The sequence below is a fragment of the Cyprinus carpio genome, chromosome A15, assembly GCF_018340385.1.
Source record: "Cyprinus carpio isolate SPL01 chromosome A15, ASM1834038v1, whole genome shotgun sequence".
Taxonomy (NCBI): domain Eukaryota; kingdom Metazoa; phylum Chordata; class Actinopteri; order Cypriniformes; family Cyprinidae; genus Cyprinus; species Cyprinus carpio.
In genome coordinates this window covers 20,257,999-20,271,230 of record NC_056586.1, presented here as the reverse complement: position 1 = coordinate 20,271,230, position 13,232 = coordinate 20,257,999, and the positions used below count along the sequence as shown (strand labels likewise).

Genomic DNA, 13,232 nt, shown 5'->3' with positions numbered 1-13,232 from the left:
GAAAACCAGCCTTGTGTGAACAGCATCCAGATCCATCCTGGTAATTTGACTAATAAGCAGGACAAACAGAGAATTTGTTTTACTCACCTGAGACGTTGGCGGTGTGACATGGTGCTTTGAGAGATGAGAATGACCGTCTCTCGTCTTCTCCACTCTCTCTAAATAAGGCCCTGACTCCACACTCTTTTCCCCATCTGCTAAAGCTATTTCCCCCAGCAAGGCATCTGATTTCCTCTCCTTCTTTTACCCATGAGCATAGAAAGGCCCTGCTCTGTGTGCCGTTGCACTGCATCTATCTCTATGGGTGAAACCTTCGGGACGTCTTGAATGGCGATGCTGTTACTTCAGCAGAAGTAGTTCGGGCCGCGATGAGCGCTGTTACTCTGATTAAAGCAATGATATACACTACCATGACCGCAAATTACCGCTAATGTATATTCCATAAAGAATCTTTTATTCATTTTAGTGGTTGTTGTTGAATTTATATGGGCTATATTATTGGATATATACTGCATACTGTACGTGTGTGCATGTGTGTATACACTGCACGTAAAACATTATGATTTTTGAACCTTTATATATATTTTGAACTAAATTTAGCTAATCATTCTGATTATTAAGCATGTTGCTGCAGTTTTTATGACTTCAGTAATTGAGAGATTATATGTAAGATTTAATTATATTGTATTAGAATAATTATATATACATGCTATGATAATTTAAATATATATGTAAAATAATCCTACTGTTGTTTTCATAATACAGTTATATTATTATATTATGCAATTGGTGCTGAAACTATGAAACTTTCACTCAAAAATTGCTAGTAAATTTCACTATGAAAAGTTATAGAAGAAGAATAGGAAGAAGAAAATTATTTTTTTGTAAAACAAACTCCAATAATCTCTATTTTACTTACAACTTCAAAAAATATTGCTTTTATTGTTACAGAATATTTTAATGTTACTTTTTTAATGTTACAAAGTATTGATCTTTTCAAATGTCATCACTTTTATAAATATATTAAGATATTATAAATTGTTACAATATTTCACATTGTATTTTTAAACAAATATTTTTTTTACCCACCCCAGACTTTTTGAACAGAATGTACATTAACATGATGTTGATTAGTCCATCTCATTTTTCTACCTCATTAATTTAGAAATAATTACAATTTAATTATAATTATTCAGAAATTAATAAAGTGGAACATTTTCGACTTCAGTATTATAAAAAACATGAGTAGCGATTTAAAAAACAATCATGGATTTGTACTTTGTTGAGGTTGTAGATGGTTGTCGATGAACTGCACAAAAAGTATGGCAGAAGTTTTTGTACAGTCATACTTCCAATAGAAGAAGATCTACTGCTTAGTGACTTTTAGCCCTGAGCTCCTGTCCTCTAAATCATTCTCATAACAGAGGAGAAAGTGCTGAAGATCAACAACCCATTAACACTTTTAACTCCTCTCAGTTGCTCCGACCTTCTCAACCAATCTGACTTTTGTCTTTTGGGAGCAGAGGAAAAAGTAATAGTTTTGAACACAAATCACAAGAGAGATTAAAAAGGGCCAAACTAAAAATCTGCCGGTTATTTTCTGACAAGTTTTAGATGTATGGAGCCGCAGGACTGGACTGGCTCGATTCAGTGGACAGTTGTGGCGGGGTTCTGTGACCCAGCCTCCCTCTCATGTTACGGCCCTATTTATAACATCTCCCACCCCTAGTTTAGTCCCAGCCCATTGCCCAAAAGCCCGGCCACTGTTAGGAAGCACCTTTCCCTCTCAGCTGGGCCGCAGTCTGCGCTAGACTGTCAACTGAGATCCAGCTCTCCTCCTCGTCATCATCAGCTGCGGCTGCTGTTTTGCCGTGGTGCCTTGCAACTCTCAATCGCAACGTGCATGGGATTATCACACACACACACGTGTACTGACACACTTTTTTTCTTTTTCCTTCATTTTTGTTTTTTAAGGAGACACTGTTTGAAGTGAGAAGCAACGGAGCATTTTGTGTTTCTGCTGTTTTGTTTTTGGGAAGTTTTCTTGTGGTTTTTGTTTCACTAGCAGCTGGTTTCGTGCATGCGATGGATCACACGCTGTTCGGCTGTTTGCGCAGCCCTCACGCCCCTCCGCAGTCCTTGCACCCCGCCTTTGCCCTTCACGGACGCTCCGAGCACCTCTCCTCGTACCCTGACCTCTCCACCTCATCTCCTTCTTCTACCTGCATCGTGAGCGGTTACCCAGGTGAGGATGGGGGACTGTTTGGGGGACACGGGCATCAGCGAGGGCTACCCATGTCCCAGCAGCATCATCATCATGTACCCCAAACACAGCAGACCGGATGGCACATACCGCAGACGGCCAGTGTCTCTCCAGCAAGCGCCCGTCTAGGACTGGGGATCTCGGCCCCTGATTCAGGCTCTTCAGACATGGGCCCCGGGGGCCCCAGCCTCTGCGCAAGCACACCGAGCCTTGGTGGAGGGGTGCCCTCGGGTGCCTCCTGTGTTCCTGGAGGGGATTTCGGACGTCATACGATGTCTCCAGCCGAGGCGGAGAAGAGGAATGGCAAACGAAGGAGTGACAGCTCTGGTAAGAAACAAGCTAATTTTTTTTTTTAACTAATTAAGGGGTCTGATCTGATCAAGTAATTTTTCATATGTAGTCTTGTTTGAGTTTTTATATAATTTTATTTTATTTTATTTATTTTTGCCAAATCTTACAATTTTTTTTTTTTTTTTTTTTTTTTTTTTTTTGCAATATTGTTGGTATTACAGTGGTCTTGTATTATTTGAAATTAAATAAGTGTAGGTGTGTGTGTGTACATATAGATAGATATATTTAAATGTCAATTATTTAAATTATATATATATATATATATATATATATATATATATATATATATATATATATAAATATAAATTACATTTAGTTGTTTTAGTCCCCATTAAACACAAGAGGTGCAGTGCTAGTGTTTTCGGAAAATGATTCTCCCATGCAGTGTTCGGAATTGTGGAGCCGTGTTTTGAGCGCAAGAGTTTTGTAGGTGTTGGCTGACACGCACAGAAGAAATTATTTTGCCTAGCAGACGGCAGATTGTAAGTCTTCTGTGGGCATTTAACTGCACGCATGATTCACGTTTAGTCTCATCTGTTTCATCTCCTCGCTTCTTTGGCAAGCAGAAAATAACACTCGTGGTAAAGTAACTAATAGCATGGCCTGAGAGAGAGAACAGGGACGCCCGTGTTGGCATTTAACACGAAAAGCCGAACGTTAGATGACAGGAATGCTGTGAGCAGCTTTCTCTTTGAATATAATTTGTTTGTACATTGGAATCAGAATGGGAATATACTGTTACTTTATTTTTAGTTTTGCTGATGGGTAAAACATGCAGGGAGATATGAAGTAAACTCAAGGGTTTTCAGTTCACTGCAAAAAGAAGCTGGTTTAATCTGATGGGGATCTCCAATTTGTTTTGTCTGGAATAACTGCCACTGCTGTTAAAAAAATCTATTTAACACTGCATAAAATGGATCATAAAATGTATTTTTACGATCTACTTACTTCAAAGGGAATTTTAACTACTTTCTGCCCTTTAAAACAAAGTTCAGGTCCATACAAGAAGCACAGCCATCCAGATGTTGATTTATTCTCATTTGCACCAAGCCAAAATTAACATAACATAAATACACTTGCTACACTGCTGAAAAAGGTCAGAATTGGATGACTATATATACACACACGCACACTCACACACAAACACACAAACTTATGTTTGTATATATATATATATGTATATGTATATATATGTGTGAGTGTGTGCATATATATATATATATATATATATATAATATATATATATATATATATATATATATCTATATGTATGTATATGTATATGTATATGTGTATATATATATATATATATATATATATATGTATAGATATATATATATATATAATATTTTTTCTGCAATGTACTTATATATATATATATGTGTGTGTATATGTAGATGTATGTATGTATATACAAAAGTTTCTTCTAATCATGCCTAAACTGCTAAATAGAATCATTTACTTTTTGTATTTTTTGTAAAGATTAATAATTGTGTATATTATTAAACGGTCAAATTTTCAGCATATATGACTTTTGAATTACACATACAATCTGTAAGACATGTTTTTCCTGTAAGATATCAAACACATTACAGTGATAGTTGACAGTGCAAGTGAGATTAACAAATACATCTAGAGTGAAAATATGCAGTGATAACCAATAGCAAAGTTATAGCAAATTAATATTGTTTTAGTGGTTGGTTTGGCCCAAGAATGTATTGAATTATTGCAAATGCATTTAATAAGTAATTGTCACAGACGTGGTTTGGTCTTTTGAACAGAGTTGTACTATTTTGAGCATTATCATTTTTAAAATCTTTTAATATCCTTTCTATTAACATAAACTGTCACACATCTTGATGGTTGCCTCAATTTCAGTGTAATTATGGCCAAACAAAAAAATGAAAGTTTCTGCTTTATAAAATGGTTATATAATGAGCATCAATCAATGGAACAATAAATGATTTATCAATAAAATATCAACATTTTAATGCATTTTAAGATAAGTTCATCTTAAGATACAATGTTTGATTTATTCAAAGCATGTGTTGCTGTTCTAATAAAACAGCACATGGCTGGTTTGGATAGAAGACAGAAGCTTAGCGTGCATTTTGTCATGTGGGTTTGCGTGATATTCATTTTGGTTTCTTTTTTTCCACCAATAAAGCTCAGCTTCAGTGTGTGTAACTAGAATATTAAAGTAGATGTCTAAATTTTCATTGTAGCTGTAGTTTTTAAAATCATCTTTGAAAGCTCAGGCCGTCCTGCTCATTTTGTTCCCAGTACATTGGTTTTTTTTAAAGCAGAGATAAAAGTTAAGGCGCAGGCCTAATTACTGTGGTGTAACCGCCGTGTTGGAAAGCCGGGAAAAGTTGCTTTAACTCAGAGCAGCTCTGTTCGCAAAACAGTGCTCGTGTTGGTTTTTCTCACTCCACAATGGCTGCGTTTAGCCCGCAATAAACTTGCCTTTCTGTGCTTGTTTTAATCAGAGCCATATTCAGCCGAACTCTTTTCTGTGTGTCGAATTCACATGTATTTAGCTAAAACAGGGTACAATCAAGGCTGTTTTTGCCGCTAGAAACCATGTGATGATTATTTGTTCAAAGGCTCAATGAACATGAGTCACTACAAAGTGCGACTTTGTTATATCATCATCGCATGAACAAGTCTCTGTCCTTGTCAACCTCTGCAAACCCAAACCTGTAAATTATACTGTTAACACATCTGGCATGTGTTTATAGACAATATGATGTATCATCTGAACATCCACCTGAACTGACACCTTCAAGTTGATTGGTATATTAAATCTGAAATCATTTCAAATACTTTTCCCTATCTTAATTTATTCTGAAGAGACAACTTGAAGGTCTTTCTAACTGTTTTCAAAGCATTGTTCTGTTTGTCCAATAGCATGGGTTTAGGTGCAGAGCCATCTGTTTCGCTGACAAATGGCCATTGAAAGAGGTGTTGGGAAAAAACTGTTTGAAAACAGTAACAAAGGGATAGATCACCCAAAAACGACAAATCTATTCATTTAGTTTCTTTTATCTGTGTTAACAAAAAGAAGACATTTTCAAAATATCTTCTTTTTCATCTTAAAGTCTTAACATTTTTTAATAGAATGAGTAAATTTGAATTGTCATTTAAGGTGAACTTTCCTTTTTAAAATTAGATATTGCAAATAGAAAAACATAAAAAAAATGATGTATTTTCTTCTGAAATAGCAGAGCAACTTGTGGATGGGGTCTCATTAAAGCTGACTCTATTTACAGCTGGGTTTTGGATTGCTAGCTGGATTAGCACTCACTCCACACCCTTAGATAAATGAACCCAAAAGCTTTGAAAGTGAGTCACAGCAAGATGAAGGCGCAAGTCTCTTAAAAAAAAAAAGAAAACAAAAAAAGAAGTTTCCTTCCTCCAGTGTCAAAACAACAAAAGCGCATGTGTCTTTGGTAGGATGGATTGCAGGTCTAATCTGACATTTCCTCAGTGACCTTTACTGTTTCCCATTCAAGATTAGACAACGTAATTGAGCTCTAGCAATAAATATATGTGCTTTTATGTGTTCATGTTCTATCACTCCAAAATCCATCTGAAAGTAAGAAAAAGCATTTCTCAGCGCAAGAGCGAGGACATTTGTTGTGAGCTTGAGTGGAAGACGCTTGTAAAATTTTGAGGTAAATAAACTAAGGAAATATATTTTTACACATCCTCCAGTACTGTTTTGTTCCGTATTAAAACTACAGGGTAGCAGATTCCATTAACAGTAAGTCAAATGAAGTCTTTGGAAACTGTTCTGGTGAGCGCCAACTCATTGTGAGAATCTATGAAAACTCACGGCTGGGGTTGACTTTTACAAACAGCTGGCATGAATAATTGCAGCATCGTAAAAGATGACTGGCAGTCTTCCTCTGCTTTCCTTTATAACATTTCTGGGATTTTCAACCCTGCAGTGATTGAATTTAATTGGAACGATTGTGCTGAAATGAACTGATTGGGTTTCAAAGGCTGTTTTGTTGATGCTGCTCTTCAAAAGTTTTTGTGAGTGTTTCTGACATTGGAAATGTTTTCTTCCATTCCATTCTTGTTTTTTCTTTTAAGAGTCCCAAGATGGGAATTACAAATCGGATGTGAGCAGCAAGCCAAGGAAGGAGCGGACGGCGTTCACCAAAGAGCAGATTCGAGAACTGGAGGCAGAATTTGCCCATCACAACTATTTGACCAGATTGAGGCGGTACGAAATTGCTGTAAACCTGGATCTCACGGAAAGGCAGGTGAGATGACCGACCGTGTCCTTGTACCTGTTCATCAATCATTCTGTCAGAAGAATTTGAGTTTTTCCGGGTTCAGTGCTTTTCTGTCCAGCTGTGGCTATGGAGTGGGACTATTGTATTCCAGATGTTTCTGCAAGATCTCTTTTTGGCTGTAGTCAAGTAACGGGAGAGGCGAAGGAAGTTCTGTCCGCTAAGGCACTTCCGTCTTGCCGCTCCGTCTTACAAATCGGTCTCTGCGTGGGAAGGTGCTTCCTACAGCCATATGTGAAACAAATAGCACATGACGTTTTATTTGGAGCCAAAGAAATCTGGGTTGTTGTAGCTATTTGATGTTTTAACCAAACAACTATGTAATCTTATTAAACCATTGAAGTTTATTAACTTCTACAGACATAAATAGATGACGTAATGCTTGCTGTTTTTGAAATGACATCACTGGCAGGTCATTCTGGCCTTATTCGAAACACCATTCATAACATTTTTAACTGCTCAATGAGCCATGCAGTTTCTTTAATTTATAACATGTCACAGTATTTTAGATTACAAATGTGTTTCTAGACTTTGCAGGTTGCCAAGGATCCCACAAGGAAGTGACATCTGTGGTCTTAAATTATGCTACATTCTCTGGGGATACATTCCCAAGGCTTAGAATTAAAAACCTTGCCACACGACAAGTAAGCAAATCCGTCTCCTGCAATGTGATCCCTGTGTGAACCTGCTGGAGTTCTGGACCTTTGTGGCGGGAGTGGTATTATGACTGTTGGGCAACCACAACTTTGCACATGTAAAATGGTTGCTAATCATAATAATGTTGCACGGCCCTAATTACAACAGCTATCTTTGATTAAATTTATTACAGCTCCTGCAAGACAGCACTGTATTGATATTCCTTAATGTTTTAGGAGTTTATAATTAAACCCATTCAGTTAATTCAGTCTGAACTACTGTACTTAACAAACAAGCATTCAAACTTGATTTTTATATATATTATTTTTATCTTTATTTTTATTTATGTATTTTTTAAACATTTTGAAGAAATGTAAAATTACAATGTAAAAGATTCCCATTCCCATACTGTTCAACTTTCAAAATCTAATATTCCTCAATGATTAGAATTAAACTTCTACAATTAATTCAGTCTGAACTACTTGACATGCAAATTCCGTTCAAACTTTTATTTATTTGTTTATAATTCAATTTTATATCTATTATTTTTAAAAATATTTTTATTTATTTTTAACTTTTTTAAAATAAATTTAAATTTAAAGTGTGAAATATTCCCATAGACTTAAGATACTGATCCTTAAGAATTAAACTCCAGTTAATTCAGTCTGAAATACTTAACATACAAACTCTGTTCGGACTTAGTTTATTTATCAAATTATAATTCATACATTTACATACAGTATATATTATTTTTTTTACTTTTGAGAAATGTAAAATTAAAGTGTGCAAACTTCCTGTTGATTTCATGAATGTTCAACAATCAAAACCTAACCAAAAACAATGATTTCATCTTTTCAAGATGTAATTTCAAATGTATTCAAATGCTGCCAATGCAAGTGATGGTATTTTTAGAAAATCAGTATTTCATTTTTATAGTCTGCCTGTTTTTCTGTCTAATGGCATACACTGTCCGTTGAGCAGTAATGTACTAGAAGTCTTAAGGCTGACAGAAGAACTGCAAACGTTGCAGATATATTTTAAGGGTGGTAGTCTTACAGTGCTGACAGTAATGAACATGGGCGGCCAATTGAATAGTGTCTAGCAGACTATAAAATCAAAGATTATTCCTTGTGGATTCATGAAATGTAAGCTGAATTAATCATTGTGTATGTAATTTGATCTAAAATGTGCCTTTGAACTTGACCGTCAAGTTTGACAGCCATTTGTAAAAAAAAAAAAAAAAAAAAAAAAAAAAAAAAAAAACTTTGAATGACATGATTATGCTGATTTGGGCCTGGTATTCCTCAAGTCTAATTGCATATGAAGAATTCTGGTCCATTCCATGTGACTATCTACAACATTATACTCCACCAGAAATACATTTTAGAGTACAATGGCCAATGAATTTTTATGTTTCATGCCTGGTTTTCCTCAAGTCTGATTGTGAATTACAGTCCATTTCATGTGACTATCTACAACATTATACCCCTCCAGAAATAAATTTTAGTGTATGGTGGCCGGGTCCCCCAGCAAGCCTTACTTGCACTGCAGTGACCATTTAAGAAACGGCTTAATCATCATTCTGGGAAACGTAAATACTGGCTCTGACTGAACTCACAAGGAAAAGATGGAAATGTCTGATGCCACAAAACATATGGGCTCCAATTATTGCTGATCTGGAAATAGCTGTCAAATACTTGCATTAAAAGCCATGTTATATTTCTAACTACTTCAGAGAAACACAATTCCAAACTTTGTGGATCATGCCCTAGAATAGCCGGGCTAGGTCAACTGATTGCACGGCACTTTTGCACCTGATCGAGGGATATTAGCTTACTGGAGTTTGGTGAGTCATGGCCTGATCCACCTCTAAAATCGCTCTGCCAAAAAAACCACAGTAAACAGATCATCTGCACCAAAGAGCGAACATACAAACTAATTTGCTTAACACGAATTACACTCCTAAAGATATTCTTTTTTTCCCCCCATTTTAGAACCAATTTCGGTTCCTAAAGAAGCTTTAATGGAACAGTTTTTAAAATAACCATGTTTTTCGTAGTGTGAAGAACTTTTTAACAATCTGAAGAGCCTTTTTCCAATATTAAGAACCTTTTGTGGAATGGAAAGGTTCCATGGATGTTTAAGGTTCTTCATGGAAACATACAATAGATGTCAAATAATTTTTTCAAAGTATAGAACATAACTCATGTGTCCTCCTTTCCCACTAGGTAAAAGTGTGGTTTCAGAACAGACGGATGAAGTGGAAGCGAGTTAAAGGAGGTCAACAGGGGGCGGTAGTGAGAGAAAAAGAGCTTGTGAATGTGAAGAAGGGAACGCTTCTTCCCTCTGAGTTTTCTGGAATTCCTGGACTCCTCCATACACCGGACTCACTAATCAACAATGAGGACAGCCACGGCAGCGACCAGAGCTCTGAGCACGCTCACTTATGATACAAACAGATCCCATCTGCCTTTCGATGCTTATCTGGGGTCATGTTCAGTTAGAGATTATGTTAAGTACGGACTGAAAGTACACAAAGACTGTATGTGCCAATGAGGACGCCTTTCAGAGTAGTGACAGTGCTCACTAAACATGTACAAATGTACATAGGACTGATGTATTGTTGTGCATTTGGATGATACAGAATATGTGTGATACTTTGGCATCAGTATTCACAAAGAAAAAGTGCCCTGCTAGTTTGACAGAAATGTTTACATGTTTGAAAGGTGCTTTAAAATCCTACCTGTCAGCAAAGCTGAGTAGCATCCCAGATTTGTGTTGCTGTACACAGAGCCTAGGGACTTCTGTCAGGTCGTATGGATATTTTTTGCATGCTTTTTCCTAAAATAATCACTTACAGCATCTATAAAGAACCCTTCTACTGCTCTTTTACTTGAAAGACAGAATCTAGCAGTCGAATCTGCCTCAACAACATTCCATTCTGTTCTTGCATTGAAAAGTGTATGCTTGTCAGTTTCTGTGCCTTAATTGATTTCTACTGTATGTTTTTGTACAATGTTGATGTCATCGGAATAATGATCAATCAAGTGTGCAGTCAAAAACATTTCAGATAATATTATGCCATGTAAATATAATATAAATATTGCTATTTTCAAAAATTTGACAGCTGTATCATGTGCACACAATACCACGTGCTTCAACAATAAACTTTTCATATGTTGCTTGGTATGATTTGTTCATCGTGAATGATTCTTTCTTTGAAGTCGGCTAATGAAAGATAATGCTTGAAGAAGGATTCGAGGCTTTCAACTACAGTTCTGGGCCAGCTGATAGAATTGCCACCTATTTGATTTTCTAGGACATTTTGGTTGTTAATTTTTCTTTGTCATTTTTGGAACATTTTAGTAGCATCTGTAAGAATGGGTTCAAAAATTATATATATATATATATATATATATATATATATATATATATATATATATATATATATATATATATATATATATATATATATATATATATATATATATTGGCCTTATATGCCTAAGTTTTCTAGCAAATGTTTTTATGAATTTAATGGTGTGGTGGAGTTTCCTGTATAATTGTAATTACTATAATTTCCCAGACAAAATCAAACGCATAAGTGTGAAAAGTACAGAAGCTTATTTCCACCATGTGATAAAAATATAGAAAGGTAATGAGTTTTTATCTCAGAGTTCACACTTTTTTTCACAATTTTAAGTTTATATCTCACAATTCAGCCTTTTTTCAGAATTGCGAGATACAGAACAGTTCTGAGAGAAAAGTCAGAATTGTAGGATACAGTATAAACTTGCAATTGTGAGAAAAATAAAATAATAAAATGATGCAATTGAAAACAATGGAAAGGTGTAAACTCAGGTGTGAATTCAGGGAAAGAAAGTCAGAATTCTGAGTTTATATCTTGCAATTCTGAGAAAAAAGTTGCAATTTAACTTTTTTTATTTTTTATTCCATGGCAGAAACAGGAAAAATTTAGGGAAAAAATTATAAATAATATATATATAAAAAAAACATTGTTAAACATTGTAAAAAATTATACATTTATGAAAAAAAAATCAAAATTTTTAATGAAAATAAAAATGTTAAAAAATTAAATTTAAATATTTTTTGTGTTTTTAAAAAAATGTGAACTTGTGGGCCGAATGAGCATGCAGAAAAAACATCTCTATTGTTGAGCCCTGTTGCCTGTATCTGATTATTGAAATCTTATACTGTATGTTCCCTCTAGCTACTAATTTCAACACAATTTTCTTAAAACAGATGCATTGTGATGAATGGATAATCTTAAAATTATTATCTTAATTTAATGTGAAGACATCTGCTGACTCTAGTAGTGAGTAATCTTGAAAGATTTACATTTTTTTTTAAATGTATATATAAATTAGAAATGTATTCCACTTTGGTAGAAATCACAAATCACAGTCCAGGGGTACCTTGATTGGACCAAAAGGGCAATTTAGCGTTGGGACAGGTGCATGACAACCGTGCTAAAATCTAATGAGAAAAAAAAAAAAAAAAACCAAGCTGCTGTCCTCTTCTGTTGCTCAGCTGCTTATTCTTTAAGTAGTAGATTTAAGTAGTAGTAAGAATTTGTGTCGCCTGACTTGAGTCACTTTGCATCTACCTTTATGCTATTTCTGAGTGATAGGGACCTCCTCACAGAAGCTAAAATTCTGGGCCTTAATTGCACACAGTTGGACTGGACCTTCTGCACTGAAACACAACTGTTGTGTATTCAGCTGCAAGTCTAATCCATCAAGAACATTTTTTTAACCCTCGGCACCTTCATGCCTTAAGTTGAATGTTTCGAAATCCAGTGAGGGTCTGCGACTCATCACCATGATTATGAGACAAATATATGCTAAGGCTGAGCGAGGAGCTTACATGAATAAGTTATTAAGGAAGGGGCAGGGGAATATGCTAAACTCAGCTTCTCCTCCAGGCAGGGTCACGACTTCTGCCTTAATTCTGAGAGGTGGGTGAGCAAACGGATCATATTCTATTACAAAATCAGGTCTGAAATATTGTTATGGTCTGTTCTTGCTGTCGCCACAGAGTGAGCCTGCATTCTAATTCGTAATGCAAGCCAGGAGAATCAAGACACCTTTGCCCACCAGGACCAGTGATTCTGAGGGTCCTGCCAAAAGAATCAACATTGAAGCTTCAACTGCTTTTGACAGAAGAAACCACAAAATATATTTTGTTTGAATGTTTTTGCATCACCAAGGAGATATCTGGAACTTCCTGCACAATGGAATAGAGAGGTCACACACAAAGCCATGCTACTCTCTGTTTCACATGGAAGCCTTTTACTGCCCTTTGACTTCTTAGGTTCTTTCTCCTGGACAGGAAAAGCTACATTGTTTTAAATATAGTCCAAGCCAAAAACAGCAGCAGACACTACAAACCTTTCCAAAATATTAACAGTTAATTTACAGTTTGCTGCTGCTGCAGCCTTGAAGGGATTCATATGATAGGTCTCTTGTCTTTCTATATTTATATAAAAAAATAAAAAAAAACTATTAAAATGTAAAAAAAAAAAAAAAAAAAAAAAAAAATGTGATAACATAATTGCTTCAGTATTTACTGTCTTTTAAATTCCATATCCAGTAATGCAAATTGTCAAGGAAGAAACCATGATTTTTAGTATTTAAAAAAGTACTAGGCTACTTAAA

At 35.4% G+C, this 13,232-nt stretch overlaps 1 protein-coding gene across 1 annotated transcript; it reads left to right on the top strand.

Moving 5' to 3' along the window:
• The first annotated feature begins 1,163 nt into the window (after window positions 1-1,163).
• Window positions 1,164-10,743, top strand: LOC122147728 (homeobox protein MOX-2-like). The gene is made up of 3 exons (XM_042771458.1): window positions 1,164-2,590; window positions 6,716-6,888; window positions 9,783-10,743. Exons 1-3 carry the CDS (start codon window positions 2,086-2,088, stop codon window positions 10,002-10,004), a joined length of 900 nt encoding a protein of 299 aa, XP_042627392.1. The 5' UTR covers window positions 1,164-2,085; the 3' UTR covers window positions 10,005-10,743.
• The last annotated feature ends 2,489 nt before the right edge of the window (window positions 10,744-13,232 follow it).